Raw genomic sequence first — 26,051 nt, 5'->3', positions numbered from 1 at the left:
AAGTGCTTTTATGTCCGGAAATCTTCGAAACAAATATCCAGTTGGACCCTGATTTGACGAACCTCTATTTAGTGAATTTCGCGATTTAGTGAATTTTTATTTTTCCCCGATTAAAATGAAAGCAAACACCCCTATTTAACGAATAATAAACCCCGAATTAACAAATCAGTTGAAAAGAGAAAAAAATTTTTTTTTCTTAATTTGAGTTAGGAAATATTGGATTGTTTTCCAAATGACATATCCATATTGTCAGAAGCAAAAAAAAAACACTTCTATTGGAATCTGCAATCTTTGACGGGTGAGGAGGCCACAATGAATAGCGATTCTGATGCAGAAAGCGATTATGAAACTCCCATTAAAACTTATACTTTTTCAAATGCTTTACATGGGTCTGCAAAACTAAAAACGTATCTCATGCTTCATGCAGCAGGTTGTAAATGATACAGTATTTTCTTCTCTCCATAAAGTCGAAAGAGAGTTATTTCGAGTCAAGTATCACGGAAATTGTCAAACATCTATCACTCAGTATACTTTAATTTCAAACTAACTTGTGTGTAATAATTTGTGGAATGCTGAACAAAAAGTGTACACTTCCTTTTGTTTTGGATATTTATGCGCAGTTGCTTATTAAGTCTCATAGATAAACTACTTTTTTCACACCCCAATTTTACGAAAACCCCCATTTAACGTATAAACGTTTCGGTTTCGATGAATTCGTAAATTGGAGTTCGACTGTAAATTTTCAAACCGTTCAAAATTTATTTTACAGTCATAACGAAAGAATTTCGCTAAGTTTTCGATTTTTCTCCCACTCGTGTAACCCACACTATCCTTTAATCTGTGCACCTATTCTTGGCCTGACATATCAAGGCCAGAATGCCTCTAGGAAACTGTTGGGGACTTACAGCTTGAGTGTTGTCCGAAACATCAGATTATAATCGGACGATCCAATCCTGATATATCCAATCAATAACATCCATGTCTTACCCGGTGCTCGAGCCCGAGCTCTCTAGCAGAAGCCTTCTCCTCTGCCTTTCGGCCTCCAGTAATCAGAGCATGCCTTCGGAGCATGTTCTAATCATTGAATGAAACAAGGAAAAAACTTGAGTGTTGTTGAACCTCCCCATCCACATTCAGACTTCTCTGAGCACTAGACAAGGGGGTCGGAGTTGTGGTGTCAAATTTCCCTTAAAAAAAATGTTTCGGAGCATGAATTTCAAAAAAGTGTTTTTATCGGTAGATTTTTTTTTTTTTCCATCATTGAGCTGATCGTTGTAAGGTATGACAAAGCTAAATCATTTTGTAATTTTTCATTATATCTCTGCGGAAATTTCTTGACAGGTGAGATAGAGACATTTATTAGTTTTTTATTTGAATGTATTTAACAAGCCAAATCTTTTGCTTTTGTTATCATTTAGTTGATTATTTAAAGTAAGGACGAGGAGGGGCACATGTGAACAAGACTCCGGCACACATGGACATGATACAAAAAACAGGACAATCCCGATTTTTCAAAGAAGAACTCTTGAATATGAAAAATGTACATATACGAGTATATCAATGATGTTGAAGGAATTGTTACCAATTCTATGTCAGTTTAAATTGTAAAGTAATGCGTCAGTAAGAAAGTATTTTTCCCAAAAAATAACTCTGCTCACATTCGAATTTCAAAATTTTTATAGCATGTTTTGATCACTGGATAAAAAAGTAAAAAACTTATACTGAGAGTATACAGAACAAATAATATTTTATAACATAAAGATAGTTTTTATTATATATTGCTTTTAGACTTCATACAGAGAATGATATAGTATTTGAAAATAATTTTAAACATAAGCTTTTAATTAAATTAAAAAAATGTGTGCCTTTTTGTTCCCTGCAACTGCTATATAACATTAAATTGTTGACTAACTATTTAGTAACAAAAAAGAATTTTTTGTAAGGAAAAAAAACAATTTTATAAATTGATTACAGAAAAATAAAAAATATAAATGTTCAAGCATTTAAAAAAAAAACTTATACTATCCTACACTCAAGTGTGGATCCAGAAGGGTTACTATGAGGATCATGACCTTATTTTAAAGGGCGAAAGGTAGCATAAAACTGCATTTTGGGGACGAAATTTTAAAAAATCTGCCCCAAATTCCCTATTTGTTACTGAAAGTTGCGCAAAGACCACCACTCTTCTTATAATGACCCCCTGTTTTGGTAAAACCTGGATTCGCCCTTGCCCGCATTAATATTAATACAATGGAGAGGATATGGGAACTGTTCACATCTGCTCCATACGTTATGTTCACAAGTTGCCCATTATCTACCTTAGGTCTAATTTGCAGAAATAAAAAATTCTTAAATTAATAAAAAAAATTTAAACTTAATCATAAATTCGCGTGAATGCTCATACAATTGTTTTCAATAATTAAGTTTAGCTTATTAATTAGTTTAAAATGTATTTTCATATGAGGAATACAGTGATGAAAGTGCACACAAAACCTGCTGAAACAAGGATGTTGTCACTACGGAAACCCAAAATGGCTCATAGCTCTAAAAGTTTTGCGAAGAGGCAGGACTGCTGCCATCACTTAAGAAATTTTCAGTTTTTGCTATTCACATGTGCCCCTACCCTTTTCCCTATGACACAGCAAAACTTAAAAGAACACCGCAACTTCGATTTCTTTCTCGGACAGTTTAGTTTAACTCAACTTGAAATCTCTTTATAGTTTCTTTCTTTTTGTTTTTGCTTTTTTTATTTTTCGTTCTTCCTACGTGGACATTGCATTTAAACCAGTACAGGGAAGAGTACATCTGCTAGTTATACAATAAAACGAAGCATATTAATTAAAATATTAAACAATATTGAATACTAGCCAAAACTCGTGCATTAACAAAACAAGTCTTGGGAATAAATAATAGATTCAGTTATGTAAATAAAGAGTAAGTGTGTGTGTGTTTCAAATACCAAATTTCCCCCTACTTCTTGTCGTTCCCGACACTTATTTTTAAATTCTACTACAAAACTTTGTGCATTAAATATGGTCAAGTTGCAAGGTATCAGCGGCTTACATTGATCGATTTTCCTACAACTAAAACCGAAAGTAAATCAACTTGATGATAAAGCCTTTAAAATTCTCATTTTTCCTTTCCTGGCTAAATTAGTGAGAGGAAATTTTTTCCTTAAGCTTTTGAGCATTGAACATCACCGATTCAAAAATTTGTTAACATTAAAATCCTAGGTCTAAATGAGCAAGATTAGGTTAATTATAGCCTTCTTAATAATTAAAATGTCTTTCTTTGTAACTAAAATGTAAGAAAAAGAAAAAAGAATTTCTAACGCAAACATTACCTATGCATTGCTTTTCCGTCTACAGGAAACTAACGCTTCACGCTTCATTTGTTTTACGTGAATGAGAAAGCTTTCTATTTGTTGAGAATTCGCCAAGGTGAGAGCGATTCAAATATGATGAAATTTCGCGATCGTCTGAAACCACTGCATTGCAAATTTTGAAATTACTTTTTTGCATAAGAAAAATTACTTATTTCTTTGTTTATTTTCATATTTCTTCAGAAGGTTGTTTTTGTTTTGAAGCCGTAAATGAAATTTTGTTTATTGCCATTATATTAAGCTTTTCAAGGTAGTGTTTTTATTACTTTAGTGAGAATAGATTTGAAACCGGTAGTTTATAATGTTAAGGAAATTATGATCATAACTACGTTTAATTTATTTCAAGTTTGGATCACTCGTGATTTGATTTATTCACGTTTATCTAAAGGAAATGACATCCATCGTTAAATATTCGATAAAAGTCGAATTCTTCAGATAATTGCTTAAAAGGTAAGCTTTCTCGCATCCAAATTAAGTAGCAAGAAAGATCCATATTTTCAATTTAAAGAGAAATATTCAGGCAAATTTCATTTCTTTGAAACACCATTTGCAAATAATGTGGATAGACACTTTCGCTAGTAAAGACACTCACAAACTATTATGAACCCAAATTATCAAAAACGTTAAAATTGCTTGAATAGCAATAAGAATTGAAGCAAATTGCCTTTTATTTTCATAAATTAAAAAAAAAAATTCTATTTTGTAATATTAAAGGATGCTAAAATGCTCTAGGAATATGAAACTTTTTGTATAAATATTGTAAAAATCAATTGACTTGAAATATAATGAGGAATGATAGAAAATTGAACACATAAGAAATTTTTCGTACCTAAAACTTTATTTTTTTCAGCCTGAGTCCCCTAAAATGCTAGTCTGTATCCACCCCTGGGGCACACCGCCTACCCCGAAACCTCATTTCCACCGAACTTGCCCCTTTTTTCGCATTTATGTTTTGTTGGGATTACACATAACAGGACTTGCATAGTTTCAAATAGAACAAACAAAAAACTGTGTGAATCAAAAAGAAAGTATGAGAATTAAAAATGTTCTGGTGAAGCTCTCATGGAAAAAAAAAAGTTTACTTCTAGTTGAAGCTAGTTTTTCAAAAGTTACTAAGGAGGAGAGGACAAACGCGCACTCCCTATCTCATAATAATACAGTAGATCCTCATTATTCTAGTGATGACTAATTGTATAATAAGTTTAATGTGTACTTATACCAACTTTTATGCACAACATGCATAAAGAAGACATAAATTACTTTCGTATTCTGTTTATAAAGAGGAGCCGAATATGATAGTCTTTTGGCAGTCATTAAGAATTTTTCTCGGTTATTCTTTGCAGAGCATTAACGCATCCATGATAAAAGAAAAAAAAGTGTAAAACTTCTCCTCAACGTGTATAAAAAAGTAATTTTTTGATCCAAAATTTAAATATAGACTTCTTCCAATTTTTTTTTATAAATTCAAAAAATTCAGTCAATGTCATTATGATAAAAAAATTCCATTTCTCATAAATTTTGTGTGAAAACCCCCTATGTGAATTCCTGAGTCTCGAAGTACCTCTTTGCTAAATTTGGAAAAGATCCGACGTAAACTGCAGATTTGTATAAGGAACATACACGCACACTTCCCACTCACATGCATCCATTTATAGAAATACAAACTTCATACTTTTTTAATTTTTTAAGCGCTGTTTTCCCGATATAGATAACATCTTTTTCTTCATTCCTTTTTTAAATCATTTGCGAGGAAGAACATTAAAGCGTAAAGAGCGCAGAAATTGTAAATAAGATTAAGAACAAAAGCAAAAGCGAAAGACTGTTTATTGAATGGTGAGATTCTTTTTAAACAAAATAATATTCCGACAGACAGGGGGGAAAAGTTTTAGTATAAGCAGGATATGTCAAAACAATACTACACAGCATATGTGATAAAAAACGTAATTCTTAAGCATTCATAATTTAGTTTAAGCAAAGTAACTACTAGTAAAAATAAATAATAAACTGCCAATGTTAGCTTACACCTTAATGAAAACAAATCAGATAGAATACAAAAAGTGTTTCTTGATAAACAGCTTAGTATAAAAATTGACCTATATTTTTCAAACGACTAAGATAACTTCAATTCAAATGAGGAAAATAGACTTCAAAAGAATAAGTGTAAATGAATAACAGAATTGAATAAAGAAGATACTTAAAGAAGGAAATCAAGATTCAGATAATGATTAACAGATTTAGTAAAGCTTGATGAGTTTTCTTTATTTTTTAGTTGCATATTCTGAAAGTGAAAGCTTTTAGTCAAGGGGTACCGGCATATTTGCATTCAATAACGATGAAATAATATGCAATTCAAAGTCATGAAGTAACGGTGGCATTAACATTGTCTAAGAAATTCTTATCTACTTTATAAATACTTCCTCCATCCCAAATTAGTTGATACATTTGAATACTGATAATTATTATTGATAATTTTCTGATTTTGTACAAGAATTTTGTAGAGATTTCGTCATGTTTATCATCGACTTCTTACGGGGCCGCCGAGAGCCAAAGCGGACCCCTTGTCAGTTTGGTCGCCGGGCCCCACTCCATCTGTAAAACTTGCCAAATTTATACTACTACGATTCTGAGTCTTTTATATGTTCGAAATTTCTATAAGCAAGTAAGTTTTCCGAAAACCACACAAAATACTTCCTAGAAAAGTCTGTTGGTTTTTTATTCTTTTTGCAATATTAATCCAGAAATTATTTTTTAAACGTTGTAGCAGAATTCTTTTATTTCAGTGTAGGGTCATACGATAATCATAAAACTTTAGTCACAATTTTAAATTCTAGCATCATCAGCACGATTTTATACATTTATTGCTAGTTAAATGCGTACCCTTAGTGATTGTCACGTACCCCAAGGGTTACGCGTATTCTCGGTTGAGAACCATTGCTTAAAGATCATTTGAACGAGCGTTACATTTTACTCCTATAAACAATAATATCTCTATAGAAAAAAAAAGGACCGTCAAAGAAATAGTGAAAGTAAGTCTGTGACGGGTCTGCGACCAGGAGACCCCATAGCACCTACAGCTTTGAAATTTGGTATAAAATTACTTCGAATCCCGGGGGGTTGCACCTGGGGTTTTTAATTTTGAATTTCGAATTAGTTTTTTTTTCTGATTAATTTTTTAAGCTAAAATTTCAAGTAAATTGCATATTAAAGTGATGAAAGATTTCTCCCTTTAACATTCTTTGTCGTTCGAAAGAGATTTTTTTTCTGTATTAAATAGAGGCTGTTCCAACTTTCTCAGTATCTTGGAACAGCATAGGGTTTCTATTTCAACGGAAAATCCTAGGCTCAACTCAATTCAAGCCCTTAGCTAAAGAGCAAAATAAAGGGTGCCCCAAAATTAACGCAAAATTTGAATTTGCCGCCGTTTTTGCAGTAAATTGTTGGTAATTCTGAAAAAAGAACGATTTGACAGCTGAGAGTTTAGGGTTATTGAAAATAGAGCGTTATACGATACACAATAATGCGCTTTCATTATTGAACAATTATTTCAAAAGTAATGAAAGTTGAGACTGATCAGGCAGTTGCTGTTATTGGCGCTCGATATCGCAACACGGTAATGCGGGGGTGGTTGTGGGCGTGTTACATAAACCTTTGACTTCAAATAACGCCATAAAACGAAATCTAAGGATTTTAAATCTTAGATCTGTCACCGTAGATCGATCTAGGGTGACAATTCTGATCACCGAAACGAGAGTGTACATGGCAAGGAAATGCCTTATGCAGTACTGTCTGTTTTCCTTAGCCGAGATCTAGCTCCAATTTGAGCATGCGTCAGGTCTGCTCTGATTTTATCAAAACAGAGAGGGAAACCCGGAAGTAAAAGGAAGAACTTTCAGCAGTTCTTCCAAAGGTCGCGTCGAAAAAGTTAGAGCTAGCAAGTGCGAGCGGAAAGTGCCCATCCTCAACCTGTCGTTCCTTTTTAAAATGGAATATATCCTGAGTGGTAGTCTGCTTTCGAGAACGGACAGTAATTGAATCGCTTCACTGGCTGTATAGTAGCATAACACTCCATTTTCACTAACCCTAAACTCTCTGTTCTTTTTTTCATGGCTGCCAACAATTTACGGCAAAAATGGTGGCAAATTCAAATCCTGCGTTAATTTTGGGACACCCTTTGTATTACTAGAGATCACGAATTTGAAAGCGACTTTTCAAGCGTACAAAACTGCCGTTTCACAATGCTCAGGGGCCTTTTAGTATCTATAAATTAGTGCAAATTAGTTTAAAACCCAGAAAAGGGGTGCTTTTTTGTTCCAAACAAAACTCGTAACGCGTTTTAAATCTGGTTCTAATTGACGATTTAAATCTTTGCGAATCAAATAACATTGCGAAGCAATTTTCGGGGGTTGGTGGAGCTTTAGCGAGCAAGATGAGGGGCCGTCCCTTAGTCTAATAAAAGTTAAAAATCAGTGCAATGTTCTCAGCAATATTTCAAACTTTTTAATTTAATCTCTGAAAAACATGTTTGACCATTTAAGGGGTCGTCTACAAATGATGTCAAATTTCGAGGGGACGTGAAATTTAAGTCGTATGGAGGAGGTTCGTGAAATTGTGAGTTTGTGACAAGGAGGAGCGAGGGGACATAACACATATCACGTCACAATACACGTGAAGGCGTCACACAACCAGAAGTGTGACATCCCGCATTTTTATAACAATATGCTTACGTATATTACTATAGCGTGACATGAGTCACAGGGAGGGAAGAGGGTATGGAGAAATGTTAACACTTTGAACAAAGAGGGGGCTGAGGGTCAAATATGATGAAAAAGTATGACATCATTTATGGACAGCCCCTAATACAGGGCTATTCGCAATACCCTCCGGGGTTCCAAAGCTCTACTGGTAAAAAACGAAGACGAATATTGCGACATTTTTTTTGAAAGAATGCATAAACAGTTAAGACTTCACTTAAGTATCTTACAAATGTTTTATATGTGAATCCTTGGCCACATGGGACTCATCAATTTGATAGTTCAGTTCCTGTCAGATTCAACTCAACATGGTTCTATCAAAGTTATTGACAGCATGTGTGATTCTTCTTGTCGTCATTTCGATATTTCAGGGAGAGGAGGGGGGGACGGAGCAAAGAGTGTGCACTCACTGCAAATTCTCCCCCCCCCCCCCCCGAAAACAACAAAAAACCACGCCCACTTATATGTAAAAACATAGTTTGCCAAAAACGGGGGAGGGGGGTGCAGATTGATCCTCTGGCCCCTAAACGACGGGTCCGCAAAAGACCTGAGTTTTCAAACGTCTTTTGCTGCGTAAGTTAACAGAACTGCGTGAATGAATAAAACGTGCTGTCAATAACGTTGATAGAACCATGTTAAACCGAGAGTGGCCAGGACTGTTCAATCGCATTGATATGCCGTGAGACCAAAATTTCACTCATTGAACATCTGTAAGATACGTCAATAAAATTTGAATTGTTTTTTAATTATTTCAAATGTTTTTATTTCAATTTTTATTTGTTTACTTATTTATTTATTTATTTTTGCTGTAATTCATTTTTTTTTCATTTACTGTAGCAATACGGAACACTGGAGGGGATTATGAACAACCCTGCGTAAAATTTAAACAAAGACGTTCAAAGCAAGTCACAAGTTGCAGAAGAATCTACTAAAATTGAGTAACTAGAATTTTAAATATTACAAACAAATTCTTTGAGCTTGAAATTTAAAACTTCTTTTCAATTCTGAATACCGTTCATTTTTAAAAAACTATTAGTTTCACTTTACTGGTTGATTTAGCTGACGCAACTTAAATAGGAACATTTACTTATATGAATTAAGATACATTGAAAAACCTACACATTCGAAAATAAAATTTTCGTCCAAACAATTGTTAGTCTGAACGATTTTAAATAAATTGGCACTTAAAACATTATTTTATTTTGAGAACTAGTTTTTCTCCCGTAATTTGGAGTAATTCTTCCGAAATTTCACAAATAGGATTATTCTCTTGTAGTTCTTTCTCTGGGAAAACAAAATCCTTGCAGGAAATTATTTTAGTGCTAAAAAGGCGTGTTTGCTTTATAGGCGGAGAAACGTTAGAAAAGGGGACGTTTTTGACCTAAAAATTAGCCAAGAAGAAATCTGTATGTACTCAAAAAGTGTATTTAAAGCAAATTTTTGTGGTTTTACTCTTCAGTTCAATATGATAATGGTGTAATGAACAATGTGGTGTAAAATTTATTCAGTTTTCTATTTTCTTATTTCTCTAGATTCTAGCGCGTAAGATTTCAGACATTAGTAATGTTAAAATACAATATCAGTTAACTTAGTCGCATTCACAATAATAATGAAATTCAGGTCACAAACTAACACAAAACTGAACGCCAAGTAAGTTACCGATTTACAGAAAAGTTTCAGAAACACATAAAAATAAAAATTACTGCAAGAGAAACTGTTTTTACTCGTATTAAATGATATCAACTATGATTGGGAAATAGAAGAAAAAAAAAACTCATTTTAAATTAAAATTGCTTTCAAAGTTTTTATAATAATTAAAACTCGTAAAAACATTTTTAAAAAACTAATGAAAATTGATTTTTGCTGCTTAAAAGACTTTGTGGGCTTGGGAGAGATAAAAAAAATAAGAATTAAATGCTCTATTTTTCTGAGTTTTCTATAATATATATTTGAATAAAACTCGACCAAAATCCGGGCACCATGTCGTCAGAAGGACTAAAAGATTACCTTGACGACTATAGTTGGGGCAAACCTAACCTGACAGCTTCGCAATGCTATGATTTGGATCTGTGTAGCCTTCACAATGGTGCTAGGTAAGGTTTACCCCAACTATAATTCTTTCAGAGTTGGAATCTTCCAAAATCCATTTTACACTAAATTTGCCTAACAACTCTGAGAAATGATTTGGCACGAAAAAAAGTTTCCTGTCTCCTAAGATTTTACAATTTTTTTCGGTCTTATTATATATACGTACGTTTTCAACGGTCTCCACTTAACGGGGTCGCGGTTTATGTCATCAATCGCGTGTTCTTTTCAACCACTCGGTCTCGATTTTCTCTTTTTGTATGTAGAATTATCACTTTATGTGGTCATTACTTTGTTATCAGTTTTGAAATCGTGGATTGGGATGTTGCTGAAATGATCAGATATTGTTTCACCCCCTCAGGATTTTGCAAGAAAAAGAAAATGATAATTTTACTAAAAAATGATTAAAAAATCCTTCGGATATGACATCTGAAGAGTTCGAGTCATGAATGGAAATTGATCAAAATATCCTTATAACTTCCACATTAACACGCTCGATAGTTAGACAGATTGCTATGGGTAAACAGACGGATATTAGAAGTGATGGGTCCGGAGAAGATTGCCTTGATATTGAGCCACCTCCAACAAAGGCTGAAGTGAGGAAATACATTAACATCGTTGAAAACTGGAGAATAACACTGCTCCAATGACGTAAAAATAGAAAACAGGGTTTACGTGCAATGAGCAACTAAAATATTTATAGCCATCAACAATTCATGAATTTTTTAAATCAACTACAATATTTATAGTTTAACGGAAATATCTAGTACATAAAAAAACGAATTTTCTTTTTTATTTTGAAACTCTGTCTGTACGAACTAAATTGGTAAATTTGTCAAACTTCGGAATCCGTTTATTGGTATCAAAATCATTTGTTCCCAAAATGTTCATATTAAGTGGAGACTACTGTATATCAATTAAAAATATTGTACATTTATTCATACATATTTTTATATATCTTATACAATTAAAAACTGAGCGTATGTACCTATGTATGTATGTATGTCCGAGTTACTTCTCCCGAACGCCAGTGAAGTGACAATCGAACAAGGTCTCGATAGATTCGTAATCTTCCCGTTTTTATGTTTGGCTATTTAACATAATCCTCCGATAATAGTTAGCGGAGATATCAATTCGGAACTCCAGCGCTCGAATACGCTACCTTGCGGTGATTTACAAAACTGCAAATGAAACTAAAACATTGCCACGTTGCGTTCCACGTTTGTCTGTTGACGTAAACACAGGCAGTTTGTTCTGAGTATTTATTAACGCAATCGATGTGTCTTAGTTTGCTTTCAGCTACAGAAATTAATTCGTCCCTTAGTAGTATTCTCGAGCTTCTCAAAATAATGTTAGTTTTCATTATTTCCTTAATAATTGGTGAAAGCGAAAATTCTGGATTAACAAACTTGGATAACGTTATACAAGGTAAAAAAATTTATTGTTTTGTATGAATTGGTAAGAATATGGGGGGTTTTTAAATCTTAAATTAATTAAACTTACCATATTTTACAGCAGCATTTAGTTGGAATGGACAGTATGCAAAATATTTTCTTGAATATATTATCGTAGAACAAAATAAATAACCGAGAAAGAATTTACTTTATTCCTTTTATTTTCAGCTGAAAGGTTTCGCCAAATTTGTTTAGGGTTATAATTTTAGTATAGTGCGAGCAAAGTAGCCTTGGCGAGATTTCGCGTTTTTAGTTAAACCATTTTTAATTTTTATCATGAGTGGAACAAAATGGTAGTAAGATTACAGAATTCGATAAGTGAAAGGAAATAATGGTCAATCAACTGAAAAGAAAACTACCACCATATATCCGTGAGAATTTTGTTGATGATTTGCATAACATGACACAATTTAATCGTAACTCAGAAATTAGAAAAATCGAAACAGAAAATTTTTAAATGAACCGATTCGGGAATTCGAGAGAAATAACTCAGCTACAAATGGAAAAAAAATAAGCGCTAGCCAAGCAAGGCAAAAAAGTATCATCTTCTTTCGATAACAATTTGTAATGTCACATTGAATTTTCTAGCGTTAATTGTTATTCTTGTCAGGCCACAATTATTATTTAGTTTTATCAAGAATTGATAAATATCGAATTCAACATCGTGGAAATAGCTGCTTAGAACTACGAACTACGTAGTTTGCATTAATCTTTGACGTTTAGTAATGCTTCTGGAATTCTCATTTCTTTCTACGTGGGCCAGAATATCCACAAGACTTTGAAAATTAATTTAAAAAGAATAAAGCGAAAAAATCATACGTACGAACAAAAATCACAACACTTTTAGCATTTTCTTCGCTACCATGTGCGTTTGTTTTAGTTTTCAATTCCGCCATTAGACAGTGACTTCAGTGCCCCCTATAGTTCGTTGGAGTTGCGAATTAAAAACTATTAATTATGATTCTTGGATTTCGACATAAAATCCCTAACTTTCGAAGGCTTTCCTCCATCCAAATAATTATTCAGTGCTTCAACTCAACTTTTCGCAACAATGCTTTTAGTAAAATTTGTAGCGTGAAGAGAATCAGTGAGACGAAAGATCTGTAGCCGTTTTGTTTCTCGAATATTAAGAAATAAAATTTGGATTTTGTTTTGAGGCTTTTCCTGTAATCGGAAGATTTAAAATGCTTTCTTTCTGGTTATTTTTCCGCAATCTGCCTCAAAATTTTACTGATTTTTATAAATTTTTTTATTTATTTATTTATTTTTTTCAAGCCTGATTGTTGAACACGCATGACTTGACATAACTTTTATTTTCGAGGTAGACCGTGCAAAGCCGGGTGACGCATCTAGTATATATATAAGCTTCAATGCTTGAAGAAACTTTTTAAAGCCTTAATCCTATGTTATCTCCTAGTAAGCTGAAAAATATCCAAAGACAGAAATATTTTCAGAGGCATTTCCATTTCGTTTTCCAGAAAACACAACACATTAACACACCCATAAAGACTCATCCCTTCCGCTATTCACACTTCAAACCGAAGCAGCAGAGACTCTTTCCGGTGAAACAAATGATCCATGACGCAAAACGTATCCACAAAAGAAAGTGCAAGTCCCTTACCTTCTTCCTTAAGTGTCGGTGCTATCCAGAGGAAGAATTCGGAATGTGGCTGACGTCTTCGGCGTCCCGGCTTTTTATTAAAACTCGCGACGCGCGTGTGTCCATTATGAAAATGCGCGCGGCCCTGACTGAAACAGAAAAAGTGCTTAGCTCATTCCCGAGGTTTGGAAACAATGCAAAAGAAGAATCGCGCGTCGCGGGGAAATCACCTTTCGAGGGGGGAAAGGGAATCGGGAGCATGTATCCATCAGTAAAAGCATCACGGAGTGTCACTTTGTTTTCTCTAAATAGTTCCGTTTTTCTCTTATGAAAATCCACATTCCGACTTTCATTATGATGCAAAGATGGGTTTCGTGTAAACTGCTTCATTGTATAATATGCAAAAAGCTGCGAAGTATTTTTCCGTGAACACTTGGATTTCATTTAAAACTGGAAATGATATTTTGTATTCTTTTGAACCAGTCGTCTTCACTCTCTATGAACTCTCAGATTTTTCCGGGGAACCCCGTCTATCCTTACTAGGGAACTACACACATCTTCATATATATAATAACCAATGATCAAGTAACCCGCGAAATTCAACAATAAAACTCGCGCCATGGCATGGTAATTTAATAATATGCTTTGGCAATGTTTAACATGCAGGGAAAGGCTTTATTCTGACAAGGCTGAACTCGATCCGGTAACTTAACTGTTTTACTGGTAAAATTGTGTCACTTCAGGGGAATGACGGAACGAAAAAATGGCCAGCAATGAACGCTACCTACTGGAGTTTAGGGTTCATCCACTGGAGTTAGGGTTTAAATATCAACCATCAAAATATCACCATACAGATTGCTTCGTTCAAATGTAGAAGCATTTTTCACCCGTCATACTTTGACGAGCGATTTTCTAGTAGTGTAATAATTAAAAAGTTTTAAATATGTACCAATAGAAGGAGAACATTGAGACAGATTTTTGGGCAGAAATTGTTTGCCCTCTTCGCCCCATTATCGAGATATACGGTCTTAAAAATTGTTGAACTTTTAAGAAAAGTGCCAAATTTTAAGACTTGGCAAGGAATTGACCACGCAATTTCTCCGTCTTTATCCATTTACAAATCATGTAAAAGAAGTCTTTCATTACCCTTTTAAACTCCCTAAATTTGACAACGTTTCTTAAAATTTTAGCAAATTTTAAGCCCTCATATTTCGATAACGGGAACATGAGGGCAAATAGTTTAGAGTCTTGAAACGTGTTTTACAATTCTCTTACAATTGCTACTTATTTATTTCTTTCCTTAGTACGCTATCGCGGGTTCCAGGTTAGAAGAATATATGGGCAGCTGGGAAAAAAGGAAACATAATTTTAAAGTTTCAACTTTATATCTTTCCTTTCTTTTTGTATGAATTGAGGCACCGAATTTTGCATTGTGACTAGACTCTCTGCGAATAAGTGTGAAAAATTTGGCTTTGTAATTCTTTTTTTGTGAATGAAATCACCCTTTCTTTTACCCTAGAAACTCCACGTTCATTTCTCCATTACAGTCTGTTCACGTTTACTGTGGAATAGGGTTGTTTCCTTTAGTCAAAAGTAGTACTTTTTGTCACTGAAATTGATAGAATAAGCAAAAAAATAAAATGGACCCAAAAAATACTTTCATTTTCCCCAACAGTTATTTTTTAATTAATTTTTTTAAATGTCCGATTTTTGAAACAGGGCGTGGTCTTGATGACGTCACAAATTATGCACTTTGCCGCATCTTTCTACCGCGATTCCACGTTATGATAATCAAGGAGCGAATTAAAATTGCGCTTTAAGCTTGCTATCAACCATATCGTTGCCAATATACGTGAGTAAAGATGCGAATTAAATATTTTGCTCTGTGAATGGCAACACAGAATGGCATTTCATCATTTGTGATGTCATCGGACAGAAGCACAAACATTGAAAGCGCGCCATTTTAAGTAATTTTTTTTTAAATATTAAACTCAAACAAATTATTTAAAAAATATTCAGATCCTATGTTTTTAAGCATGCTCTTTCAGAAAAAAATACTTTTAAAAATTTTGGAAACGCCCCATTAGCAAGCGGTCAGTTAAGACGAATCTGTATGAATGAGGGAGGAAAGGGAAAAATGGACGCACTTGTTTCGTTCATTTGAATGGGACTCTGCTTACTTTTGTGACTACTACACATCTATAACGACATCTAGCATCCCTGCAAATTACTAGATGCGTCCGCTTCTGCCGTTAAACCAGAAGCTAATCTTTCCGTCTCATCTGTGGTCAGACAGTAGTTTCATGTATAGCCCTAGATCGTAGCTTGAGTAGCGACACGCCAGTCATCTTGGGGCTAAATATTATTTTCTCCCTATGTCTGCTTTGATGAAGTAGCGTGCTTTTCTTCTTAATTGTTTTGCTTCATTATTATGGACTAGTTGTACCCGCACGGCTTCGCCCGTAATAGGAAAATTAAAAGGTCTTTTGGTTCGCCTGTATATTTACAAATAATGTATGTTGAATTTTCTCGCCAATTGGCTTGAATCCATGTTACGGTTCCACGTTATGATAATTTCGTAATTTACTCGTCCATCTTATGATAATTTTGTTCTTAAAATTGGAATAGAAAAAGAACCACATCGAATTTTCGAAAAATCGCTTCGAGGTGCACAGTGCACACCCCTATGCTATAAACTAATTCTGTGCTAAATTTCATGAAAATCGGCAGAACGGTCTAGGCGCTATGCGCGTCACAGAGATCCTGACAGACAGAGATCCGGACAGAGATAGATCCTCACAGACAGAGATCCGGACAGAGAGACTTTCAGCTTTATTATTAGTAAAGAAGATTAACATGGCGTTGTTAAGAAACCACAATCAAGAAGCAACACACGCTACTTCACCATAGCAGACATAGGAAGAAAGTGGCGTTCAGCGCTAAGATGGCGGACTTAGGCAGATAATGGAACTATACACTACCAGATTAGATGCTTAAGACTTCTACACCGACACAATTCTGTGACCCACAGCTCCCATGCGATCCGCTGAATTCTCCAAAAGCAATTTCAAATCATTTAAAAATAAAAATCACTCAAAAATATAAATTATGCGCTCAATCTATGTAAAATAAACACAAAAGTGTAATTTACATCAAAATTTAATCTTCCAACAAATAAGAAGAACAAGAAAAAAACTTAGCTGTTTCCATTTCCCCCAGTGTGCAATATTTATAGGAGCAATGGAAACACCTAAATTGCACATACAAAATGGCTGGGAAGGTAAAATTCATAAATAAATGTGTTTAGTAACCATCCACGTGGCAGGCAAGTAAAATCAGCTGAAATCAGTGAAGCTACTGGATATTTGTGAAGCTACTGGAGAGGAAGATGTAAAGTCATTAAACTTAAGAAATAAAATAAAAACAACTTTTTTCACAGTGTCATCTTTAAACAGTGATGACGTCTACAAAATTGTTTATAAACACGCGGAACTCTCAGGATCTCTTCTTTGCATAGCCTTCACTCACCACAAGAGTTTAGTTTCAAAATTACCAGAAGTGTGGTAATAGACGTTTTTTTCCATTTACTCCATGCTTCTTTTTGCCCCAACTGACGAGTCTGTAAAATTATATTTAAAGTAGATCATTATAGTGCCCCCCCCTTTCTTGATTGAAAAAACTATAAGTGAGCTCAAATGAGCATGAATATTATTCTCATATATATAATAGCGAGCGATCGAGTAACGCTCCTGACGTCATCAACAATGAAACTCGCTCCACGGCATGATAATTTGATAATATTTTTTGGTAATGTTTGACGTGCAAGAAAATGCTTTATTTTGGAAAGGCTTAACTTGATCCGGTAACTTAACTGTTTTGCTGGTAAGACTGTCCTTTTAGGAGAATGAAGAAACGAAAAAGTGGTCAACAATAAACGCTATCTACTGGAGTTTAGGGTTAATCTACTGGTGTTAAGGTTAAAATTTCAACCATCAAAATATTACCGAACAGGCAATTGCTTTCAAATGTAGAAGCAATTTTCGCCCGTCATATCTCGACGGTCGATTTTCTAGTTGAAAATATAAATCCCTAACTTCAGTAACTGTTTATATAGCAATTTTGTCCAATCACTCTTAAACTAAAACAAACATAAGTACCTTTTTTACGGTTTTTTTTTCTAACACAAATTCAAATATTTGAAAGGAAGTGTACTTAACTGAGATCATTGATATACTTCTCAAAAACAAAAGTACATTTTTTATGAAATTATTATTTTTTAATTGGAATCTGAGGGAATTAATAACACTGATAAAAAAAAACTAAAATTAAAAAAAATACATAAAAGTTTTAAAATCCATACTTTTGGCGATGAATGATGAAATAATTCCGTTAGGTTCAACCCGAAGTGTCAGGAAAAAGTTCCTGATCTTTAATTTGTTCCTTTTTTAACTCGTGATTTCGCTTCTGAACTCTAAACAATACGTTTTGTTTACGTATTCAATTTCGATATTTTCCCGCTTTTTATAAAAATTCCGTCCTTTAATACACATGGGCCCTCTATCACCCAAGCGCCTTGGGTCGTGCGATCGCCTCCAGGAGTGGAACTACTGGTAGAGAACAAAGATACCCAAAACGAGTTTTGCCCCAAAAGTAATGAATCTGATTGAAATTATTAATTAAATAAAAATTACGCTACGAAGCAAAATTTATTCTGTTAAGAGTTGGAACAGGCAATTCACTGTAAGGTAAATAAATGCAACACTTAAAAAGGGACTTTCTGTTGTTATTAAGATATCACGTAAAAATAAAACAGCGAAAAAAAAAGGGAAAAAAACTAAAATCAACAATTAAATGCAAAACGAAATTAACTACGCGAAATTGTTTTCGGCTCATATCACGCAGAGTTTTCCGTCAAACGTTACTAAACTTTCAGAATATTTGACGGCATATTAGAGAAACATAATAAAAAAATTTGAAGTTAAAATATTGAAAAAGGTACTTAAGGAAAAAACTAACGAAGCTACGAAGCCTAAGTTCGAATGATAAAATACAAGCCATGCAGTGCAACATTTAAAAAATTGCAATATTGTACTCCAATTTTGCCGAATCACAAAACAAAATTGTCCGAAAAAGGAATTTTTTGGAGGTCATAGCGACCTCCCTTGACGTCCCATTGAGGTAACCTTAAGGTTACGAAGGAAGAATGTATTTAAAATATCATTAATAAGATTGTAATCGATTCTAATTTTACCTTCAAACTGAATAAAAAAGGAGGGAAAAAATGTATAAAATCTTAAAGCTAATAAAAACTGAATCATCATGTACAAATCTGATGATGTTAAAATCTTTTTTTGTGAGGGCTACTTGTTGCTAAAAATGTATTCATTTTTATAGAAAATTCGTTGACGTTTCTGCTGAGAAAAAGTGGGAGAAATACCTTTAAGAAATTTTTGTAAAGTGGAAGCAATATATTAATTACTAATTATGAATTTATAATTTTGTTAATAAATAAACTTGCTGCATCAATTTAGGAGAAGAATTTACCGCTCTTAACTTTTTTCACAGTACTGAAGAGCACTATTTGCAGTGTTCGAAATGACACATATTGCAAGTCATCACAAAAAATAACGCTGAAGATTTTTTTAAGGGGTAAAAAAAGAAAAGCAGACAGAAAAAAATAAAAGCCATTAGTAGAAAAAAGAAACCCGACGATTAGGGTTCTACCGTTATTCGTGATTGCGAAAAAATTAAGTTCACAATTCAAGATCTCAAAATTCAAACTTTTTTTTGAACGATTAAACCTTACCAGGTCTTTTAAATATGATTTCTTAAACATAAAAATGTGCTTTGCTACAGTTGGGCAAACCTAATCTGGCAGAGTCGTAATGCTGTGATTAGGATCTGTAGGATCTACGTAGCCTTCCAACACAATGTTGCCAGATTCGGTTTGACCCAACTACAGTTGTTTCATAATTGATAGAGACTGCACTAGTTTTTGCATTATTTTCTCATTACAATCAATTTTATTTTGTTCTATCCTAAATTCAATTAATTAAGTGATAATCAGATTCAATTAATTTTATTATAAGTTTTTGTTAAAATGCGAGTGCTTTGAAATTCTAATCGGCAAACGTTTTGTGTGACGGAAGTAACGTAGTTGTTGCCAAAAACAATGAAAAATAATAGTAATTATAAAGTTAAATTATTTCCGCTTTTTTACTGTTGCCAGAAAAAAATAGTAATTATAAAGTTAGTTTAATTAATCCTCACTTTCGCCTACATTTCAAATTCCCTCTCCCCTTGAATACATCAAAAGGTATGATTAAAACTGAAAAACTGGGGGGGGGGGGGAATGAAATGTTGGCGAAACTGGGGATACACCGTTAGTTTTGTTAATAAACAAATCAATTTCAAAGCTGAACTTAAGCAGGCTTTGTGGATTTACTTTTCAAATAATCTAGGTTTCCTTGATTTGAGTCAAGTCATTAATTTAAAAGCGAAATCCACATTGAGTTAAGCATTTTAATTAGTTTAACTTTTACTATCAAAATTAACTTTAAAATTAGCTAAGTATTTTTCATTGTTTTTAGCAATAATTAAAAAGCAGATTTCGAGTATTTTTTAGTTTTCTCATTGTTTGTAATCTATTTTCTTCAGTAAAATATACAGTTTTGTTGTGAATATGCTTAAAGCTGGCACAGAAAGAACAAGCGTGGAGTCAGAGAAATCGTGCAGGTGAAGCAACAGTTCTAAATGTAAAAAAGAAAAGATAAAAGTTTTTTAAATCATATCGTGTGTCTTTACGACAAACTTTTTTTTTAATCACTCAAAAAAAAAAAAAAAAAAAAAAAAAAAAAACTTCCTTTTTATTACATTTCTTAATGTAAATTCATTAATTCAGTTTTAGATAGAAGGCTCTAGATAATAATCAGTTTATTGATTTTTTTTCTTATATATTATGATGTGCTTGAATTTGAAAGAACTTCTTCAGAATAAATTTCAAAGGACTGGTGTGAACATTATTTTTTTTAAATAAATTTTTAAAAAAAGTATTATTTGAATGTTTGGAAAGAAACCTAATTGTTTAAATGCAATAAATGTTTAAATTTGTATAGGAAGTTGAGTACTTCACTATTTGAGAAAAAAAAACTATGATGTTTTTATTGAATTATATTAACTATGATACCCTCTTAGATCTTATAATTTGTTTCTTAATAGTCGAAGCATACCATTATTTACAAGAAAGATCTCACAATACAGCGATCAATAACTCAAGAAGTGAACAACGTTATCAAAACTAAAAAATTTACATCAACTTATTCAAATTTCTCAATGTTAAACTTCCTAAATTAACGCTTTAATTTTATCTTATAAGAATTATAGAACAGCGACCTTTAGAATTTTTAAGCAGCTAAAGACATTTAGAATGAAAAGCCTAAATGCTGCCGAACACGAAAATTGCTCTTTGATTCGCTTCAATCACATGTTATGCCTCTTAATTTCCCAAACACTCTCTTGAGAAAAGCGACAACAATCATTATTACCCATTACCTCTCATCCGCATCGGTTCACTCATTCACCATTTCTTCCCGCCAAATGACGTCACTTTCTTTACGTCATTCCAAAAGACGACCTCCGGACGTTTAATTCTCTCATCCGCATCCAACAAGAAAGGAGCATGACTGAGGACTTTTTTCCAGGCTGAGGGCTTCGAAATCAAAATGGGGGCAAAACGTCGAAGAGTCTTCGACCGACTGACCCGGAAATCTATTTTTTTTTTTACCGAACGACACTTTTAGTATAGACAAGTGATGCGGGTGGAAGGCTCTTTTATTCTCTGAGAGACAAATACGACAGTTACTCATAGATGTCTTCTCTTGGACATGAGTTGGTACCAAGGACGGATACAAGGGAGGGGCTATGGAGACGATCGCCCCTGCCTTGACAGATCATGCACTAGGAATTTTTCCTAATTGAAGTTCTAAAATGCAAGTGTCCCTTTTCGATGATGTTAAGAAAAGGAAAAGGGTTCGAACTTCCCCTCCAGAAACTTTTCAGAATTGACGTTTCAAAGGCAATTTTAGACGATCTTTGGCAATGTTAGAAGAAGTTGGGAAGACTCTCCCTCCCCCCCCCCTGGACTTTTTGCAAAATGTAAGTCATAAAGATACGATTGTAGACATCACGAGTACTGTTAGGGGAAAGAATGGTCTTCTGGTAATTTTTCAAAGCTGAAGGTTCAAAAAGCGAAGTTTTAGTCGATGATGTTAAGGGAGGGGGATCGAAAAATTCTAAAAGAAGTATTACAAAGTTGAAGTTTTAAAGTGTAATTTTAGAATACCTCTTTCAACAGAAAAGGAAAGGAGTACTTTAGAGAACCTCTTCGGCTAAATTTCTATATTTTAGTTGTTTCAGATGAAAAATCTTGTGGCACGCTCCCACCCATCTCATCATGTAAAAACCAGCAAGTGGTCAGTTAAAATATCAATCGCACCCTCCTTCGAAAACTTCCTGGATCCGTCCTTGGTTGGTACTGAGCAAAGATGATTGGCGCACCCTTCGGAGTGAGAGTAGACATTGAAACAACGGATGGTCAAAGTAGAAGTTTTAACATTTTTGTTAGATTGGTATCATTTCTCTGCTTCAATGACAAAGCTGTGTAATTTCCATGCAAAATAACAGTCAAAAAAATAAAATAAAATAAAATAATGTCAGTTATTTGACTCGCATATCTGCAGTGGTGTTCCCATAGGGTATACCCTCAAACATTTTTTAGACATATAGCGTATACCCTCAAGCTTCAAAAACTTTCATATCATGACATATTTAGTATATGATCGCATACACATATTGTGCATAATTAATAACTGTATACCCTCAGAAAAATTGATGGGAACATCACTGGGTCGCTTTATTATACAAGTTTGCTTTTTCGGTTCGCGATAAAAACATTTAATTCCAACATTCCCATGTTGTTAACAGGGCCCAAATAGCTCAAATGGATTCTCTAGGCCCACAGTAATTTGGAGGCCCCCTAAAGACTCTATAGCGGAATACAGCGTGGTTGATTTATAGGTTTATGGCCGGTCTGAATGCATTTTTGGGGTCATTTATGTCTCAGGGTCAGACTAACGTAAGTCTAAAACTGACGATTTTAAGCGGTGGGAATAAAAATGGCTTTTAAATTTTTGTTTTATAGCTGGTGAAGTAAAGTGTTGCTTTTAATTTCTTTGGGGAAAAAATAAATTCTACGGATTTGTTTATTTTTGTTAGATTCGTTGACGGTAAAATTCCATCGAATCCAATTTCGATAGTTGCAAAATTCCCGCGTGTAGGTTTAAGCCAGCCTTTTTTTTTTCTTTTTTCTGGGATAGGGATGGACAGAGCAGAAAAACGAAGTTTTCTCATTTTGTTGGGATCCTTTTTCTTCTATTTTTTAATGAAAAGAATTCGAATATATCCACGCCAAGCTCGTCTTCTGGTAACCGGAGGAGGGGGAGGCATTTTAGTCCCCCTAGGTTTTAGAAGTACAATGTAATTTTGAACTTTTGCATGTATTTTCCCCATATAGGAAATACATTGAGTCTATACCTCCCCTTCTCCTTGTCCAGAAAACTTTGAAATGACGGACCTGATCTTCGTGTTCAGTTAAAGAAAAAAAATCGATAGGCTGCTATTTTTTATTTGTTCTTTTCCAATAAGTATTGTTTAGACATGGAACTTTTTGACGTATAAACTAATTTGGTATAATTAATGGTTATGCGAAATTTTAGGCAATTAGTTTTCACGTAACCAGTTAATTTAACGTTATCAAATGAAAAGTGATAAGTGAATATTTGTCCAAAATAGAAATAGGTAGTTACTCAATGAAAAAAGAGAATTTGTACGTTAAAGTTCAAGTGAATCAAATTCATTCTTAACCGTGTCGAACAGGCTCAGAAACTAGCATTGCTTTGTGTTTAGTAGCAAACGAAGCTCTTTTAAAGACCAATAGATAAGAGTGGGAATAAAACTGGGAATACAACTGTTCCATCACGCATTGAAGGTATTGGGTAAGCGGAAAGTAGCACGAGGCGGATCACTACTAGTCAATAAAAACTTTTTTAACTAGAAAGATATGATTCATTTTAAAACGTCACATATCCTTTAAAAAGCCATAAAAATAAGTGAAACAAGGAAACATTTCCGCATTTCAAAATTTTTCAGGAATCCTTTAAAAAGCCAATAAAAAAAATTGAAACAAGGGGACATCTCAGCATTTCAAAATTTTTCAAGAATCACCCCACAAAAATCATTGAGGCTGGTCAAAGCTCCTTTCCTTCAATGCGGAATATTGGTTGGACATGCCTCGTTTCTGTACCGAATACAAAATAATACGTTCCACAGTATAGTTCAATGAAAAACTCAAAAGCGACAAGTAGTGGAGCAGTCCATTTCTTGCACTGAGGTCAAACAGAAGAATTGAAATTAAATATTATATTTTTCCTCACATATTTCAATGTAAAACACTAAATCGGGAAAAAGTGGAGCCATCCCCTTTCTTGCACTGAGAAACTGAGATCAAAGAAAAAAGTTAAAATTAAATATAATTTTTTCCTCACATACTTCAAAGTGAAACAAAAACAGAAAAAAATGGAGCTATCCCCTTATTGATCAAAGTCTTCGTCTTTGCTTTTTATGTCGCGTTTTCTTGAAATAAAAGACAAAAGTTATTTCTCTTAATGTAGAAAAATATTCAAAGAAAATCCTGTCTGTGCCTAAAAGAACTGCAACCTTAAAAAGATATCACATAGAAGCAATTCGCTATAACGCTTTTATGTTTCTTATTTGAACGTTACGATAGCTTTACGCCTCATCTCTAAAAGCAAAAAGCTATCTTCAAGTGAAAGCTCCATACTTCAAAACAATACATTTTATTATTCAATGACACGGAGATAAAGCTCCATTCAATGAAGGCTGAAATTTTATCTCACAGAGATTTTGCATTTGAAGGTTTTCGCACAAAACTTAAAAATTGTTTAAAGGACACAAAAAATATGCATTTCATTTCAAAAGTGCTAATAAATATAAGAGTAAAGGTTATTTCAATGCGCGCGTAGCCATTTTCCTTTCAAGTATTTTAAATAAAGAAAATCATAAAACCCGTGCATTCGGTTTATTTTCAGTAAAACAAGGGGGTTGCAAGAAGAATTCAAATTCCAAAAATGGCAGACGAGTTCTTAGCAGACATTAAACTCGTTCGCGATAGTTACTGATTTGACTTTTTGTTTATTAACGTGATTTCATTGTAAGTAAACTTATTTTATGACAAAAAATAGTTTTTCGTACCATTTGTTTTTGTACCATGAAGATGTTTTTATGATAACTTTACAATTCCCCCAAAAGATTGTGCGTGACTAAGGGCATTTATTATGTGTCACAGTTAAAAAATAAGAATTTTCGTCCGAATGTAAACGAGCCTACTTTTCCGTTTTCCAACTTCTATTTTTCAAACTGTTCTAAATCTCTGTATTAGTTAAGTTAATCTACAAATTGCTTCAAATATACCTTGCTCAATTAATTGTTGCGAAGGTGACATTGTTACTCACATATTTGCATTTTGTCTCGGGAATTTTGAACTTCAGCTTCAATTTATGTATATTTGAATAAAAGGAACCATTTTAGGAAAGGAACCGGAAATATAAATTACAAAGGTTAACAAAAAACTTTTTTTTCTTTGTTTCTGTTTTACTGCATGAATTCTGACACTATACATAAGAAAAACATAAATATCCCTCCATAACTTTTAAAGTTTGTTTTTGTCTGTTTTTACGTCTAAAAGTATGTTTTGGAGTTTTAACTGATTAGCATAAGGAAAATATCTTAGTTGATTTTTGAATCTATTTCTTGCAAATTTATCGTCTGCTCGGAGACGTAACTAAGCCATTTCCGAACGACCTCGTTTTGGCGCCCCTTCCCCCTCAAAATAAGAAAAAATATTCTTGGAGAAATTTGATAACGTCAACACTAGGATTCAACTCATCAGCTCGACAGAGTTCAATTGGTTAATACGAGATATTAATCTGCCCAAGAAATAACGCAGACTCTAGGTTCCCGGTTAAAGCAGTGAAACGTGCTTGAAAATGATGTGAAAATAACTGATCAAAGATATTGTCATAAATTCGTTTTGTGTTTTTTTACCAAAGAAGATGGATGTTGTTCCTGTAGTAACGTGACGGATTTGTTCGAGGGCATTGGAATACCATGCATATATTATAACTGGCAATTTTTCATCGATACCTCTGCAAAAAGCTTAAAATCAGTCCTTCTTCACAACGGAAACCAATTACTCAGTCTTCCCTTAGCACTTCCATTGATGTGCAAGGAAATTTACGATAGGGTTAAAATGGTACTGGAGAAATTAAAATATACAGAATATTATTGGCCAGTAAAAGGAGATTTCAAGATGGTTAGTTTTTTTCTTAGAATCCAAGGCGGTGTACTATGTATCCTTTGTCACTTATGCTTATGGGATAACAGAGCAAATTCAGTACATTACCAACAGCGTATATGGCCTGATTGAGTCGAATTTCAGATAGGGAAGCGTAACGTCAAATTGGAACCAAGTGTAGACCCTAAGAATATATTGATGCCACCATTACACATAAAATCAGGCATAATGAAGCAATTTGTGAAAACTCTGGTTCAAAACACTAAAGCTTTTGAATATTTAAAGAGTCTTATAGCAGTAGTGAATGTTTTTCTCGGAAACAACAGAGCTAACAGTTATCAAGAATTGA

The 26,051-nt window shown here is 33.7% G+C and overlaps 2 protein-coding genes across 5 annotated transcripts in view; one reads left to right on the top strand and one right to left on the bottom strand.

Annotated features, from left to right (window-relative positions):
- Window positions 1-26,051, bottom strand: part of LOC129223837 (uncharacterized) — a 93,423-nt gene that overhangs the window by 46,702 nt on the left and 20,670 nt on the right. For 2 of the 4 annotated variants that reach the window (XM_054858200.1, XM_054858198.1), the window contains exon 1: window positions 13,294-13,351. The exons of the other annotated variants lie outside the window; for them this stretch is intronic. The gene's annotated coding sequence lies outside the window, so the exon portion shown is untranslated. Of the gene's footprint in view, window positions 1-13,293; window positions 13,352-26,051 lie in introns of those variants that run through there. 4 annotated transcript variants of the gene reach the window in all.
- The window catches only part of LOC129224857 (uncharacterized), a 114,141-nt gene continuing 98,203 nt past the window's right edge, over window positions 10,114-26,051 (top strand). Inside the window, exon 1 of the mRNA XM_054859404.1 lies at window positions 10,114-10,226. Within this exon, the coding sequence (XP_054715379.1) occupies window positions 10,114-10,226 (113 nt within the window). The remainder of the gene's footprint in view (window positions 10,227-26,051) is intronic.

Source organism: Uloborus diversus, chromosome 6, assembly GCF_026930045.1.
Source record: "Uloborus diversus isolate 005 chromosome 6, Udiv.v.3.1, whole genome shotgun sequence".
Lineage (NCBI taxonomy): Eukaryota > Metazoa > Arthropoda > Arachnida > Araneae > Uloboridae > Uloborus > Uloborus diversus.
This window is presented reverse-complemented; position numbering and strand designations above follow the sequence as displayed.